Source organism: Drosophila hydei, unplaced genomic scaffold, assembly GCF_003285905.1.
Source record: "Drosophila hydei strain 15085-1641.00,03,60 unplaced genomic scaffold, DhydRS2 tig00000063-arrow-pilon, whole genome shotgun sequence".
Classification (NCBI taxonomy): Eukaryota; Metazoa; Arthropoda; class Insecta; order Diptera; family Drosophilidae; genus Drosophila; species Drosophila hydei.
Window position 1 is genome coordinate 331,198 of NW_022045657.1, and position 16,458 is coordinate 347,655.

Sequence of the window (16,458 nt, forward strand, 5' to 3'; positions counted from 1 at the left end):
ATCTAATATTTTATTATTTTCATCATATTTGACCAAATACTTTATCGAGCCAAGAAAGTTCTATACAAATTGGTTTGCCCATTCAATACTCATTCTATATCTGTCTGCAATGTTTCACGTAAATGACTGTTTCTGTTGTAGCCTGATGTATTGCCTCAATTTAGTCTTATTTGTTCTCATGTCATAGAAACATTTCTAGCAATAGCTTCGAGCACTGTCTACAGCATTTCAATGCCCAATCGTACACACACACGCACACACCTTCACCGCAACTGACAGCTGCTCACATAAAATGGCCAAATTTTCAATTATAATTGAATTTATGGCAAACACACATGAATATACATAGATATATAAAGGATATATAGATATATATACAGATATATAGTTACACAAATTCGAGCAAATTTCTGCACAGATTCTCATCGAATGGCATGTTAATTGGCTCAATTTGATTCTGAATTTAATTTCACACGCATCAAAGTAAATCATGCTGTGTCTTAAGCCATATGTGAGTGTGCTTGAAGGTGTGGTGCTTCACATTTCAGAAATTAAATTTTGCACACTTAAGTGGAAATACAGACACACCTTCGTCTGGGCAAATTAGTTCTGAGTAGATATTCAATTCATAGAAATTAATATAATTTAAGATGTCTAAAATAATACATTGCTGTTGTCTTAAGTTAAATCAAATTATCACAGCAAAATTATGCTTGTATTAACCCGGCCTATTCTTCTTTTACAGTTAGTTAACAGCCCAATTGGGCGCACAGCGGAGACTTAAGCAGCGGCTAATCCAACTGTATTGCATCGATTCAGGCATCTGGGTATAGACAGCTTGTGCCTAGCCATGGGCACCGGACACTACTTCTGGGCGATCTTCTACTTTACCAGCCTGTGCAGCGCTTCCCTGTAAGTAGACGGCCTGTTAAGCCCATGCATCATACACAGTAGATGCCAAAAGTATCCCACTTTATGTTTTCACTTTGTTCTCTATTTTTTTGAACGTTTTGTTTTTGATTTTTGACTTCATGTTGCACTCGAGTGTTTGTGAGTGCCGCTCCAAGAGGGCAATTTGCATACAAATGCCGTTCATTTGCCAGATGGGCACGCCTACAGTCCAAAGAGGCCATAATGCATATGCCATATATACACGTTCAAACACATGGTACACGCATCTAGAGTGTGTGTCGCATGTGGGATACATGATATATACATATATTTCAAGTAGTGCTGTAGTCAACTGTAGTTTGCTTTTTCGTCTCGCCCTTCGTACCGCCCGCCACCCCAACGTTCGGTCACTCGAACTTGTACTCGCATTACCATAACATGTTTTTATGCATTTAAACACTTTCACTCCTCTAACAAACATCATCATTAAAATGTAATTAATTTTCATGTAATTTTTGTCGGAGCATAAATTTTGGAATTATTTACGCTCAAGCCGAGGACAGAGCCAGCCAGCACACCTTTTGTGGCTTGGCTCTGCCAAGGCTTCTGATAAGTGCGACAGTGTATAATGCAGATGTCAATTCAGCGTCCACAATCGAACACACTACACTCAATTTGTATATAAAAGCCAAATCAAAAAGCTGAACAAATATCAGCCAATGAGCGCTCATAACTTGCTGTAAATTATTATGCAAATATTTTCTGTTAACTGCAATACTATAATAAAAACAAAATTTCACCAAAATTTGTTCAGCATCTTTTTCAAAACTACTTCAAATAATTGTCTAAACTACTCGTACACAAACAATAAAAAATAAATAAATAAGAAAAATCATAATAATAATATTGAAACAATTAAAAAGCAAAGCAAAATTAAAATTATACGTGCGTACCTATCCATATCCTGATTTCAGAGCAAATAATGCCAAAATAAATTTCCGAGAAAAGGAGAAAAAAGTCTTAGATCAAATTTTAGGTGCAGGCAAATACGATGCCAGAATACGACCATCGGGAATTAATGGCACAGGTGAGCATATACTTTTAACACGCACTGTATAACAAGACATATTGTACCTCTAAAAAGTTCTTTTCAAAACAAAAGCTTTTTAATTTCAAAAATTATTTTTAGTTCTCAAAATCTCAAAAAAATGTAAAGAACAATTGGTATTATACTATGAATATTGTATATTTCTAAGTCTCTTATAAGTAAAACAAAAATGAACAGCTAAATTAGTCTAGAGAGACCTAACAGTGAGCTATTCATTAGCTTAGCTAAGTAATATTATTGCCTTTAAAAGTTATTAAGAAAAACTCACAATTTAAACCAACCAAACTCTATGCCAGATGGTCCCGCCATAGTCAGAATCAATCTATTCGTACGCAGTATAATGACGATTAGTGATATTAAAATGGTAAGTCACACATTAGAGTGAGCCAAAAAATAAAAACTAATTAAACAAAAAGTAGAAAAAACCAAATCAACTATGAAACCAATTGAAAACAATAAACCTTGGCCAACAAATTCGATAGACCCAATCTGTCTCGCCCTACTTCGCTCTATCTCTCTGTCTCACATCAACAAGCACACCATTCGACATGCAGTACACTATAGAAACTCCCCATCCATAACTATGCATCTTCAAATAGTTTTGGTAGTAATAACAGCTACTAGAACTACATAGCCAAATGCTCTATGCTACTCTGCTCACATAGACACACACATAACATATATACATATCTATATAGATAGACGCAATACTCATAAACATACACTAAACTAAGCAATAAATAAAATAAAAGAGATTTTTCACTTTGTTTGTTTTTGCGTTGAAGTTGGGTTTCTAACTTTCTCTATCTATTCATAACTGTCTATCTCTCTCTATCTCCCTGGCAGTCTCTTTTAGACATGCCATATAGAAAATACCTAGCTGACCCATCTCCCTCTAGCCCAATCTCCCACTCTTTTTAACCTTATATCTAACTTTGTTTGCTGTTCTTTGGCTATCGAAATTTGCGTTCTTTGCGTTTGTTTCATGTTCTCCCTTTTTTGTTCCTTTTGTTAAACAAAGCCACATTTATGGCACATGTATTTGGATACTCTAGTATGCATACATCTCTAAATGTGCATATATACATACATACATGTATACGTTCTATCATTCAGTTTTAGTTTTACGCATATTTTAGAGGAAGCGTTTTTGCATTTTCCAATTTCGTTTCGTTTGAGTTTTTCGTTTCATGGATTCATGTTTTTGCCAAGGATACAATTACGCCCGGCAAACATTGTTCTTTCCACTATATACATACATATATATATATAGAGTACTATATGCTTATATACTACTTACTTATATACTACTCAACTATCTACTACTACTACTACTATTACAACTTGCTGCAGTCATAGCTAGCAGTATTTGCTTTTTGAGTTCTCTTCTTTTGTGTTCAATTTGACATGCAAACGCATTAACTTATACAAAAACAGACACACACACATGCACATAACTTAACACACATGAGCCAAGGCAAAGCTCCTGATGCCTTAGCGACTGTGCTAGCAAATCGATAAGTCATCAATTTCAAGTAAATTTTTGGACATAAAACTGTTGCCTACTTCTGGGCTGAGCACAAAGCATTTTCATTTTGCTGGCTTTTAACACACAGACAGATAAACACACATCACACACAATCACTAGTGAGTGCCCTGCAAACACTTAAGGTTCAGAAAGATGTGGCAGCATATAATAACGTTTCTGAGCCTTCTTGCTCTATAATATAATAATTGAGATTAAAAAAGATTTTTTTTGTTTGACTACCCCTAGTCAAACAGTATTATATGCTGGAAGAAAATTAGTTTTTTTTAAATGGTCAAACTCTTTCAACCGCGATCTAATTGTTATTCAGCATTCTAACACTTAAGGATTTATCTGGCATTCAGTATCTTGTCAAGTTCTCAATGAGGATGCTCTAGCTGATGAAAGTTGGAGATCATGACTTTATAATGAATTTCAATATTGCATTAAGCTCCCTTAAACAATCGCCTGATAATTTGGCATTAGTATTGCTCGCACTCCCACATGCAGTGGAGAAAAAAATCAAGGCATTCGTGTAACTGTCGCCAAAATATCTTCTAGGCTCAGGGCTTTAAGCTATATGCATGATAAAAAGCATAGAAAATATATGTGAGTTTGAGTTAATCAATAGCCATGTTTGCAGGGCTAGCAGTCTTAAATATATATATATATATGAAATGGATATAAGAACAACTCGAGCATTCACCAACATGCGATTACATAAAAATCATGCTTTACAATTAAGTGGACTACATGTAATCGTTATTTCTGTTAAATGTTATTATAATGTAAATCAAGTTTTACTCTCTCTCTCTCTCTCTGTCTCTCAATCCCTCTCTGTCTCTCACACATCTTTTGGCCACCCCAAAATGTATTTAAATGTGTATTGGGGACTTATGCAAAAAAAAAAAATAAACCACTATTTAGTTGTGTGTGTGTGTGTGTGTTTGAAGCTCTCTATCCACTTAGCCAACATCATTTTATTTCCATTTTGATTGCAACAAAATTGGATTTTATTTACAGTTAATTCCGCCACGCGTGTATGTGTGTATTTGAGTGTATATTTGAGTGTGTGCTGCTGTCATGTTGACTTTTGCCGCAGCAATGACATCATTAAAAATGCAAGAGTATCATCCATATGCATAAATATATGCAGCGGCTACGGTCATAGTCATTCGTTAAACTGAATAAAGCTAACTGAATATAAGCAATAAATATATGACCATCAATTAGCACATATTACAGCGTACCAGGCCTTATTTGCCATGCTCGTCACTTCCTTGTTTTCTTTTTTGTCATATTGCAATTTTCACTCACACGAAACTCATACACATAAAGAATAATTAAAGATATAAATTAACCTAGGCTCGATTATGTATATATGAAAATCACGAAAATATATAAATATATATATTAGCTTATTTCTATAAGATATTTAAAGTGAGAGCAACGTAATGCCATAACTAATTTTAAGCAGCACATAGCAATAAAAATAAAACTTTATTACAGTAAAAAGCACAAAACCCCAGATAGAAGCCAGGCGGGTACCAAAGTTCATTGGTCATTTCAAATATTTTATATGCTAAGTTTTTAGTACAAAATTTAGCAGCAACAGCAGAAACTGTATAGGGAGCAGTGTGGCCAGCCGGCCCGCTGCCAGTGTGACCAGTTGTTAAATTTTGTTTATTACCCATTGTACAAAACGGTCTATCTATATGTATCATCCCTCCAGATGGTCCGGCCGTCGTGCGCGTCAACATATTCGTTAGAAGTATATCGAAAATCGATGATGTCACCATGGTAAGTGCGCGCAAAAATCAAAAATCAAAATCAAAACAATCCAAAAATAAAAAGTAGTTAAGAAAGACAGACTCTCAAACCTTGGCCCTAAACGTATATACATATGTGTGTGTGCCCCTGAAACGCTCGCTCTCACTCTGTCCAACTCTCTAGTGTCTCCCGCTCTCTCGCTCTCGTTCTCTCTGTCTTTTTCTCACTCTTTGTCTAACTGTCCATGTCAGGTTTGCTTCCTATAAACAGTGCGCGTATCTTATATAACTGCCGTTAATTCTTATGTCTTATCTATGACCAGGCAATCGAACAACAGAAAAACACAAATACCATTATATATTATTAAAAATAATAATTATGCTATATATACATATATATTATATCGGATATTGGTATTTATAAACTATCGATGTTTTTTAATTTCAACATATTTTGAATTCAATTAACAAATTATTTGCTTTTATTAAATTACAAAAAATTAATTAAGAAAATATGGAAAATTTTGGAAAATTCTGTAAAGAACTTGTTGTTCCTAGTTTTGAGCAATAAATTCGAATTAATTAGCAATGTAATTAGATTGTGCATATTATACAATTTTAGTTCATTTATTTACAAGTTTGCATTGGTAAAAGTTAAGTTTTTTTTTCATAAATTTTTAATATATGTTTGCTCTACAAAAATGTAAAATAATAAATTTGTTTTCTAGTACAAAATGAAGCAAAACATAAAAAAAATGTCTTTTTGGATCTCTCTCACTCTCTCTCACTCTCTCTCTCTCTCTTTCTCTCTCTATCTGTCTCTATCTACCTATATATCTTTCAAATATATGCAATACTCTGTCTAGCTCACACACTTTCTATCTCTCTCACTTTCTTCATTTTAATAGTTTTAATTTTTAGCTGTAACTGTCAACCTACCCCACGATCTATCTCTATCTCTCTCTCTCTCTCTGTTGCTCTCTCTCTCTCGCTCTCTCTCTCTCTCTCTCTCTCTCTCTCTCTATCTCTGTCTCTCTCTCTCTGAGTTAATATATTCACTCTTAACAATAAGCATTTATAAATTCCACTCAATGTTAATTATGCCTACATAAATTAACTTATTATCTTATATCAAATTATTACTAATTGTGATGATGATGACTGTCGGACAACAGCTATTCAATTATATATACATATATCTGTATATATATTTTGCTGGTCCTTTATGCTGGCTGTCGTGTGTATTTTCAAATAATGTATTAATATGCAAACCTCAGATGATTGACGACTTAATTTTTAATATAATTCTATTATTTAAACGACAATTTCCAATTTTATCGACCTAATTATTGTTATTGTTTTATTGCGTTATCTATATATACTTAATATCGAACAACCTAATTGCCTTCAACAATGCAGCCGAATGTTTGCAAAATTTGTTACTCAAATTTTCCGTGTGCTTTGTACGTGTGTTGGTTGGTTAGCTAACTATAATCCTTTACCCACTTCACAAGCGCCGCCCCGTTTCACCACAAATTTTCATTTTCAGACCATAAATAATTACTAAATGGTATATTATATGTTATTTGTTTAGTTCTATGCCTGAAAGCAATAGATATTGTATTTATATTTACATAAAAAATAAATTTAAAATAAAAACGAAAACCAAAACCAAAAACTAATTAGTTTGAAGCTTTCAAGGTGTTTAGCAAATTGAAAATGTGTGGCATGCATTTTATTAAAAATTAAATAAAAATAAATAAAAATCTACATTAAAAAAAATGAAACTGTGCCACTTCGGATTATCGAAGTGTTAATACCCTTGCAAAAAATATAAGAATTTAAATAGAATAATATACTTAATATTATTACATAATACGTTTACCTAATGTGCCGATTGGGCTGGTTAATAATATATTGTCCAAGTAAAGATAAAACTACAACGCGTATAGAGCTGCAAGGGTATATATGGTTAAAATCGGTTAAAACAATTGATGTCATAAATTAGTAAACCATATGTATTGCTGTTTTAGGAGAAAAATTGAACCTAAACTTTACACTTTAATGAGATCCATGCAGACATTTTTGTGTATCAATTAGAAAAAACTATGTTTTGTAATTGAGTTTTCAATTTCATTTCTTACTATTTCTATATCATTTAAAGCTTGAGTTTTGTCATACATATCGTGCACATATAAAATTCATCAAAAAGAAAAAAACTTTAAGCAAAACTCAATGTTAAGCTAGGATTAAGACTATGTTAACACATAAATAAATAAACATATTTATATATATATATAAAATATAAAAATAAATAAGTATACTCTTGCACCCGATTGTTAATGAAAGCAATGATAACTCATAAAGCGAATGCCGCTTGATTTTGATATGATAATTTTTTAGCGAATTTGCCCACATTAGTCCAGGTCAACATGTTTCTGCGCTCCATATCGAAAATCGACGATTACAAAATGGTGAGTGCAGGCTCCTAGGCAGTAATCGAATACATATGCATAAGCGTACATACATATATAATTAATAATAATTAAAATAATAATAATAACGTAATAATGAATGTACATGCATACAAGTACAAATCCAAGCGCTTTAAAAATCTTGCTCAAAATATTTATATACAACTAAACAACAGCAACAAAAAATACTCGCATATCTTATTTAACTTCTGTGTATCTGTGAGTGTGTGTGTGTGTGTGTGAGTGTGCGGTTATGTGTGTTTAATTAAAATAAAAGCACAAAACCTTAGCTTTCTCAATATATATATACAAGATGTATATTTATGTATAAAAGTATGAGATAAATGTTAATATTAAATAATAATTATACATATATTTAATAAATTAATAATTAAATTAATTGGCTGTATTAAACTATTAATATTTCCTATCTTCAACACTTCCCAATTGTCTTGCAAAATACTTCAAAATACTTCACCAGAAATCTCTTGCGCACAAAAATATGTTTAAAAAAAACTAAAAATAAAAAATTTGAAAACATTTTTCGGCAGACCGAAAGTTCTGTACTCTTGTAGAGTTGAGCTATATCTCCGAAGGATTCAATTCATTGAACCTTAAATTATGAAACGCGGAAGATCTCTTCATATAAGTCAATTAGTCAATGTCAATTCACTGATAGTTGAAAATGACTCACCGATCAGAATATTTGTCTTATATTCATAGAGTTGTCAAAATGTATGTATACACTAAGTAAATTAATGTCTTCTTCTTCATCTTGACAGTTCATGGCAAAACTCTTATCTACAAGAATATAAACTTATTCATTCATATCCATTAATATTAAATTGTAATATAATTCCTATTCACTCACTATTAGTAAGAGATTTCTGTTCATTTATTTAGATACATATTTATTCTTGCAAGCATACATGTCTTAATGTATGCATCTATATATATGTATATTTCTAAATGTACCTTTTAGAATACAGCTTCAATTCTAATATGTTTTTTTCTTTTATAACTTTTTATAATTTTTGTCTCTTCTGTTGTTTCACACACAATTTCTGTAGGCGCGCGCTGTCTCTCTGCCTCTCTCGCTTTCTCTCTCTCTCTCTCTCTCTCTCTCTCTCTCTTTGACTCTATCTCTCTCTCTCTCTCTCTCTCTCTCTCTCTCTCCCTCTCTCTCTCTCTCTCTCTCTCTCTCTCTCTCTGCCTCTTTTCCCCACACGAAGTATATTTAAGATTTTATTGTAATTTAAGCTAGTTTTTAAGTTTACAGTAAGTTTCTCATAGTTAAAAAGCAGTTTGTAAACAATGGAAACTATTTTAGCCTAAGTCTAAGCAAGCAAACTAGCAAAGTATCTAAGCTCAAACTTTCAATCAGTTCGCCAGCATCAGCTCATTGAATAAAGCATAAAAAATAAAAAAATTTCACCAATTTTCAGTACTATTCATTTCTTTAGCCGATAAGCTTCCTTCATTTAACATTTAACATTTACAACAGTGTAACCATGTATAATTTTGATTATCAATTGAAAACAGAAAGATAACAAAATGCTTACCACACATGCAACATGCAAATGCAACGAGTTCCACATATATTTTATTTAATTTAAATCCAACTCTAACTGTAAGTATAAAAATAAAAGTAAAGAGTTTGCATTAAATTCATCTCTTGTTCAGGGACTCTGCATTTGTCATTTTCATATCCGTCATATAAAATATAAATATAGATACATAACAAATTGCAGTGCCTGAGCACTTAAACAATCTATTTGTTCTGACAGTCGCCTCATAAAAAATAATATTTAAAATAGACAAAAAAACTGGCATCAATTTATTAAGTGGCGCCACAGAAATGACACATAAAAACATTATTTGTAATAATTATTGAAATTTATTTGCTGCCAGTTTTTACTACAAATGTTTGCAAATTCCTTTTGACATTGCATCTATTTCATGAATATAAAAAGATACAAAATAGATGAAATGAATAAATAAAAATAGCTGCCGACTTCATTAAGAACAACTAATAGGATTTTATTAATCAATTCAAGTTTCTGTTTCCTATATCATTTACACCTATCTTTGAATGGAAACCCTAGTTTATAATTTGATCTACTTATATAAAATTTATATAGCATGCATTAAAAATATATCTGTTTAAGCATGTTTCGGGTCTATAAAATAATAAGTATAATAATATTAAATATTTTATTTTATTTTATTCATGAGGAATACGAGCCGTGAAAGTGTTGAAAACAAAATCTCTTTTGCGATGTTTTTGATTTTTATTACAAAAACTTTTTTCTATAGCACAAAAATTATGTATTTTTATGCATATTTTTTTTATCTTGAATAATTCCTCAAACTTCAGCGTGAAGTTGAAGAATTTTATATGAATTTCAAAATATTTGGATAAATCTTATGAAAGTTCTGCATGCAGAGTTTTAAGTTAACTTTAAGAATACATCTATGTTATTTGATATAAATATGTATATATTTTAATATGAATGTATAGCATAAGTCTAGTTACTATGTAAGCCTGATTATTTAACAATATGATATTGCTTTGCTTTTACTGCCTGTTTTGTTGTTGCGTCAGCTTTTGGCTCTGCTTTTGCTTTCGCCTTTGCCTGTGTCGCCTGCTCAATAGATATTGTATTACTGTTTATGAATTTTTGGCACGTTGCAAGCTGCCTTCTGCCTTTTTGCTTATTGCCTGCTTTATATTTTGTATGCAACACGTTGCAATGCGCTGAACAATGCATCGGATAATGATGTTCATGCTGAATGTGGTTGATGTTGCATGCTCAGCATCGCAGACGCATCTTGAATTGCATTTTGGTTCCATTTACATACATTTATAGATACATATATATATACAAAACTTATGTATGTGCCATGACAAGAATACTTCTAACATACAACTAATACCAATACCATGCCGAGAATATGCAACTAGCCGAAGAGCAAAACGCTTTATACGACAATATATACAACAGTTTCAATTATTATAGCCACCATATATACTCTTCTTACTAACAAATATAAACTAACTACTCGAAAAAAAATTACAAAACGTTCGCCACGCCTCGCCACGCCTTGCTCACTCTCTCATACAATGTACCACAAAAAAATATATAAAACGAAAAAATCAATTTAAAAATAAAGTCAAAGTCCCACCCGCAAAAGCAAGCCCACCAATTGATACGCCCCACACCCACTACAGAAAAAAAGAGAAAAAATTAAAAAATACGCAAAAATCTCCAAAATTTGACAACAATCGAAATTTTCATTGTGGTTCAAATTGAATTGCATTGAAATTCAAATTAAAATTAAAGACTCTTTAAAAGACTGTATTTTCTAGTACTGACAAAGTTCTCTTTCATCCCAATACAAATAAAAAAAACACTTCAAACGCGCACCACAGGAGTACAGCGTACAGTTAACCTTCCGAGAACAGTGGACGGATGAGCGTCTCAAATTCGATGACATACAAGGTGAGCACTTGCTGGAACAATTCCATGACTCTAGTCTCCACATGTATCCTAACTACCGTTTAAGGCCGCTTGAAATATCTTACACTGACGGAGGCGAATCGTGTGTGGATGCCGGATTTGTTCTTTTCCAATGAGAAGGAGGGACATTTTCACAATATCATTATGCCCAATGTGTATATACGTATATTTCCCAACGGATCGGTCCTCTATAGTATACGCATCTCATTAACATTGGCCTGCCCAATGAATCTCAAGTTGTATCCATTGGATAGACAAATATGCTCGCTTCGAATGGCTAGCTGTAAGTGATATTGTATATAATAATATAATAATATCTTACTATATAGCTACAGTCTAATAAAATGTTGATATATATCATATATATCTCCATATATATATATCTTATCTATAATCATAAATTCTTAAATATTTAATTGAATCTCATAAATATATTTTTGATCTTCTTCTTCTCTCAGATGGCTGGACTACCAACGATTTGGTATTCCTTTGGAAGGAGGGTGATCCGGTGCAAGTGGTTAAGAACTTACACCTACCTCGCTTCACACTGGAGAAGTTTTTGACTGATTACTGTAACAGTAAAACCAACACGGGTACGTTCATTTGTGTGTGTTCTAACAGTTGTGTTGATTGTGTTTGAGAACTCTAACTAACTCTATATAATTAAACTCTTGCCCCAATATCTATATCTTAACTTTGTAAAACTGTAGCTTTACTTAATTTTCATAGTTTGATTTGAAGTTTTTTTTGCATCTGTTCATCTGAGTTATGCATCCAATAGCTACTTTATTTATGTGTATCTATAGTATTTATTTTCAATATAGTTGTTCGCTTATATACGATATCTATAATAAACGGCATCATAAGCACTTCATAGCAAAAACTCTCACATACACACGTACAGATACACACATACACATGTAATGATGCCGTTTACACATGAGCATCTCGTTGGGCCGTTATCAATGCCCGAATCGCATAAAAACCAACTTTTTACGATGTAATTCACACACACTCGCAACACACCCACACAGACTCACACAGACACTCACACACACACACACACACCTACATATTGTTAAACTCTAGCTGCCCCACTCACACGCCCATTTTAAGTGCAGTTTTTGGCATCGCGTGTCGCCTTACCTTAGCCGAGTTTTTATGAGCACTTTGAAATCAGTTGGCGCTTTAAGCAAATGTTTACCTTGGCTACCAAGAACTACTTCGTACATATATATATCTGAGCATCTGAGCATCTCAGCGTCTCAATTCTGAGTAGCTGAGGACTCTGAGACGACAGCCAAATACGAAACGGAAAATGAAAATGAAAGAAAATGGCAAAAGGCGGGGCACGGAAAGCAAATTAATCGAGGAAATTGTTTGCGACGCAGTTGCTTAAACTTGCACAAAGAGCAAATGCCCCCCAAACCATGCCCCATCCTCTCCAATAATGATGATCTATGTGGGTATGTGTGTGTGTGGGCGTGTGGTTGCGTGAGTATGTGTATCTACGCGACTGAGCTGTGGCATACAAACACGCAAAACTTTTTCACAAACTTGGCAAATTGTCTGTCAGCATCTTTAGAGGGATAATTTATAGCTAGAAAATGCAACCGATTTGTGCCTCTGCCATTTGCTTCCCACGACCAGCTCACGGCAAATACATATGCTGCATTTTAGCTAACGGTAAATGCAAATAACTTATGATACCCATTCGTATTGTATTATGGGAAGCAAGCATGTGAAATAATCGAAGACAGCTCTCTTTTGATTTGCATAAAATCGTTTCTATTTTGCGGGATAATTTCAAAGTATCTTTGGAATAGGTGTATCATAGGTTTCTAAAAGAGTATCAAGCTGATGTCTCAGCTCTTTAGGATTCAATTCAGTTGATGACTATAGTAATTGTGTAAAATTAATATTTCAGAGAGGACAATCAATGTAGCAATGCTTCTAGCCAGGGCTACAACAGAACATCTCTTTTTATTCTAATGAGCGCAATTCTTACTTAAGTAAATAAGAAACTAGTTTTAGAATAGGATGCTTAGGCAGTTGGTTTTATAGATATAGATTTTTATTTATTCCACAGCCTAGATATTTACCTAAAGTTTGTATGTAACTCACAGCTAATATAAATTTTCATTTAAACCGCCAGTCTTACATCTCTCATCTTAGCTCAGCCCAACGCCCATCCAAAACCCGTTCCATAGCTAGCGACATTTTCAGCTCATTCAAAGGCTTCAGCGGAACTAAATTAAAGTCACCCATTTTAATCATTTGCTTAGCTGTTATACCCGAATTAAAAATGATGCATGAGCCGGCGCCTGCAACTCATTCGCCCATTCACAATTCTAAAAAGAAGCGATATATATGCATATATGTATTTGTTTCTAAGCATTATATTCCCAACCCGTTCTTAGTCGTTGCGTAGTTGTTTGCATTTAGTTCGCCTTGAACTTAGTTGCTCACATAAAAGTTTATTAATTTTATATCTTCTATGAGCGTTAAAAGTGGAGAGAAAACTGGCCATAGATAAAATGCAAAAATTATGAATATCCAAATAAATAAATGCCACATGCGACTGCGAATAAATATACATATATACGTATATATTTATATGACCCCAGAGAAAGCCAGACCCCTCGAAAAAGCCGCTGATCAATTCAAATGAGAACAATCCAAATGAAAATGAAAATAAAAAAATATGAGAATGTTAAATATTACACAGCTTTGTCTTGAAGAGTATGGAACGCAATGTCAACAAATTAACGGAAATGAAGGGCGGCTACGAACAGGCAGCATGGGGGCGTGTTCACAACGGAAGCTAACAACAGGAGCTGCAACAACAAGAACAACAGCAACAACAACAAACGCACCCGCTCTACTAGCAACTGCGAACTTCATTTCCGTTAAGAATTTTTGTTGCAAGCAAGCAAAATGAACAAACAAAAAAAAAACAAAAGAACAAAAATTGTCAGAAAATTGAATTGATGTTCAAAATACAATTTTGCCTATGATGCCATTTTATAATTTTCCAACTCAACTCTGTCTCTTATTCTGTCTCTCAATGTCCTACTCCTTTTATGGTTTCGTTTCTTCTCCTTATTATTTTGTATATACATTAACGTGTACCACCCACTGTGCATCATATTATGTTTTCTTTTTGGAAGCCCACCTCTTTCCTGTACATACAAATCACAAAGAACAACAACAAATTCATGAACAGTAAACGTTCTCGAAATTTTTGATTTCCTCTTTTCTTTGGCAAAATTTAAAAAGCAAGCAAATTGTTTTTGGTTTTTACTGATTTATTGGATGACAAATTTATTTTGATAAATATATTTAAAATATTGGAAATGTGCGTGTGTTTCGTCTGTGTGTTTCTACCTATTTTTTTCAGTGTCTAAACTCATCTACTCTCTGTGTATATACATATGTGTGCGTGAGTGTGAGATCAAAAAAGAACTAACGCCATTTAGAATCCTTCCCGTACATTTTGAGTTTGACACAGTTTTATATTACCTTGTATACTCATAGGTGAATACAGTTGCCTCAAAGTCGATCTACTATTCAAGCGAGAATTCTCATATTACTTAATACAAATTTATATACCATGCTGTATGTTGGTCATTGTATCATGGGTATCATTCTGGCTGGATCAAGGCGCAGTGCCAGCGCGAGTATCGTTAGGTAAGTGCCCAACCAATGATAGAGTATGAAAACCGTTTCAGCCAAAGCAACTTTAGACTGCTGGTAACCTATATGCCCATTCATGTTGTTTCTTCTACTATATCCGAACTATCTGAATTCTATTGTCTACGTATATCTGTTCTAGGTGTAACTACTTTACTAACTATGGCCACACAAACATCGGGCATTAATGCCTCACTGCCGCCCGTTTCCTATACAAAGGCAATCGATGTTTGGACCGGCGTCTGTTTGACGTTTGTCTTTGGGGCGTTGCTCGAATTCGCCCTGGTGAACTATGCCTCCCGCTCAGGTTTGAATAAAGCTAGTAATTGAGATTTGATATGCTTCTTAACAAACTTACTTAATGTATTAATCGATGGTGTTTATTCTATTTTTTACTCTTGTTTTTAAACATTATTTTTGTCAAGTACAACGCATATACATACATATATATATATACATATATATATATATGTAATAAATAAGTATATATATATATATCTATCTATATGCTCCGTCTAACGTATATTGTGTATATATACCTCAATGTAACTTCAACTTACTCGCATATCTAATAAACCGACGCGTAACGGACTGTCACGTACACACACACACACACATTTAAACACAGTTAAGCTTTACATCTACACTCGTCGTCGAATCACACTATTTTTCTCGGGCTACAAACTGATTTTTGATCTACAACAACAACTACAACTACAACTACAACAAGAACAACAACAACCAGCAGCTACTAAATATTTTTAACAGCTATAAGCCAACGATTTGTAGTCTAGCATTTACTTTTCATTCAATATATATGATATCTATATATATTTATATATATTTTATTGTCGTTTCGTTTTGATTTTTTCATTCACATAAATATTGTAACTACAAAATGATTTTTGCATATATATTTCTACTAATCCAATTGTTTTGATTTACTCTCTTATTTCATTTCACACACATTCATCCAACTCTCACACTTACACACTCACACACACAAACGCGTTTGAAAAAAAATTACAAATTGGAAAACAAAATTTTTTCTTTTATCTCTTTCGACATCAACAAACGCAAACGCTATTGAAAATTTGATATTTTTTCTGTTCCTGTTCCTGTTGTCATTTGCTTATATATATATATTTTCAAAAAAACAATACATACATATTTTTCAATTGACAAAACAACTTGCACTTGCTGATAAACATTCGAAACATTTTATTTATTTATTGGTTTTTATTTTACCAACACTTTCAAAATGTTTAATGTTTCTGTATGTGTGATCTATCTATCTCTGTCTGTCTCTCTTTCTTTCTCTCACTCGCTGTCTCTGTCGCTATCTAACTGTATAACTGTATAAATGTGTGCTATGCATCTTAACTAAAATCTGAAAAATAAACAAAAACCAAATATTCAACTCAACTGTAAATTACGCCAAAAAAAACAAAAACAAAAAAACAAAAAATCTACATCG

General features: G+C 33.0%; 1 protein-coding gene across 20 annotated transcripts in view; it reads left to right on the plus strand.

Annotated features, from left to right (window-relative positions):
* The window catches only part of LOC111604988 (glutamate-gated chloride channel), a 46,885-nt gene that overhangs the window by 22,409 nt on the left and 8,018 nt on the right, over positions 1–16,458 (plus strand). For 8 of the 20 annotated variants that reach the window (XM_023323287.2, XM_023323288.2, XM_023323286.2 and 5 more), the window contains 8 exons: positions 746–912; positions 1,866–1,978; positions 7,697–7,767; positions 11,201–11,270; positions 11,335–11,571; positions 11,747–11,881; positions 14,826–14,978; positions 15,124–15,303. In XM_023323287.2, the coding sequence (XP_023179055.1) occupies positions 851–912; positions 1,866–1,978; positions 7,697–7,767; positions 11,201–11,270; positions 11,335–11,571; positions 11,747–11,881; positions 14,826–14,978; positions 15,124–15,303 (1,021 nt within the window). In that variant the 5' untranslated portion in view covers positions 746–850. Of the gene's footprint in view, positions 1–745; positions 913–1,865; positions 1,979–2,295; positions 2,364–5,256; positions 5,325–7,696; positions 7,768–11,200; positions 11,271–11,334; positions 11,572–11,746; positions 11,882–14,825; positions 14,979–15,123; positions 15,304–16,458 lie in introns of all 20 variants that reach the window. The other 12 variants (XM_023323293.2, XM_023323299.2, XM_023323303.2 and 9 more) reach the window with 5 other exon arrangements.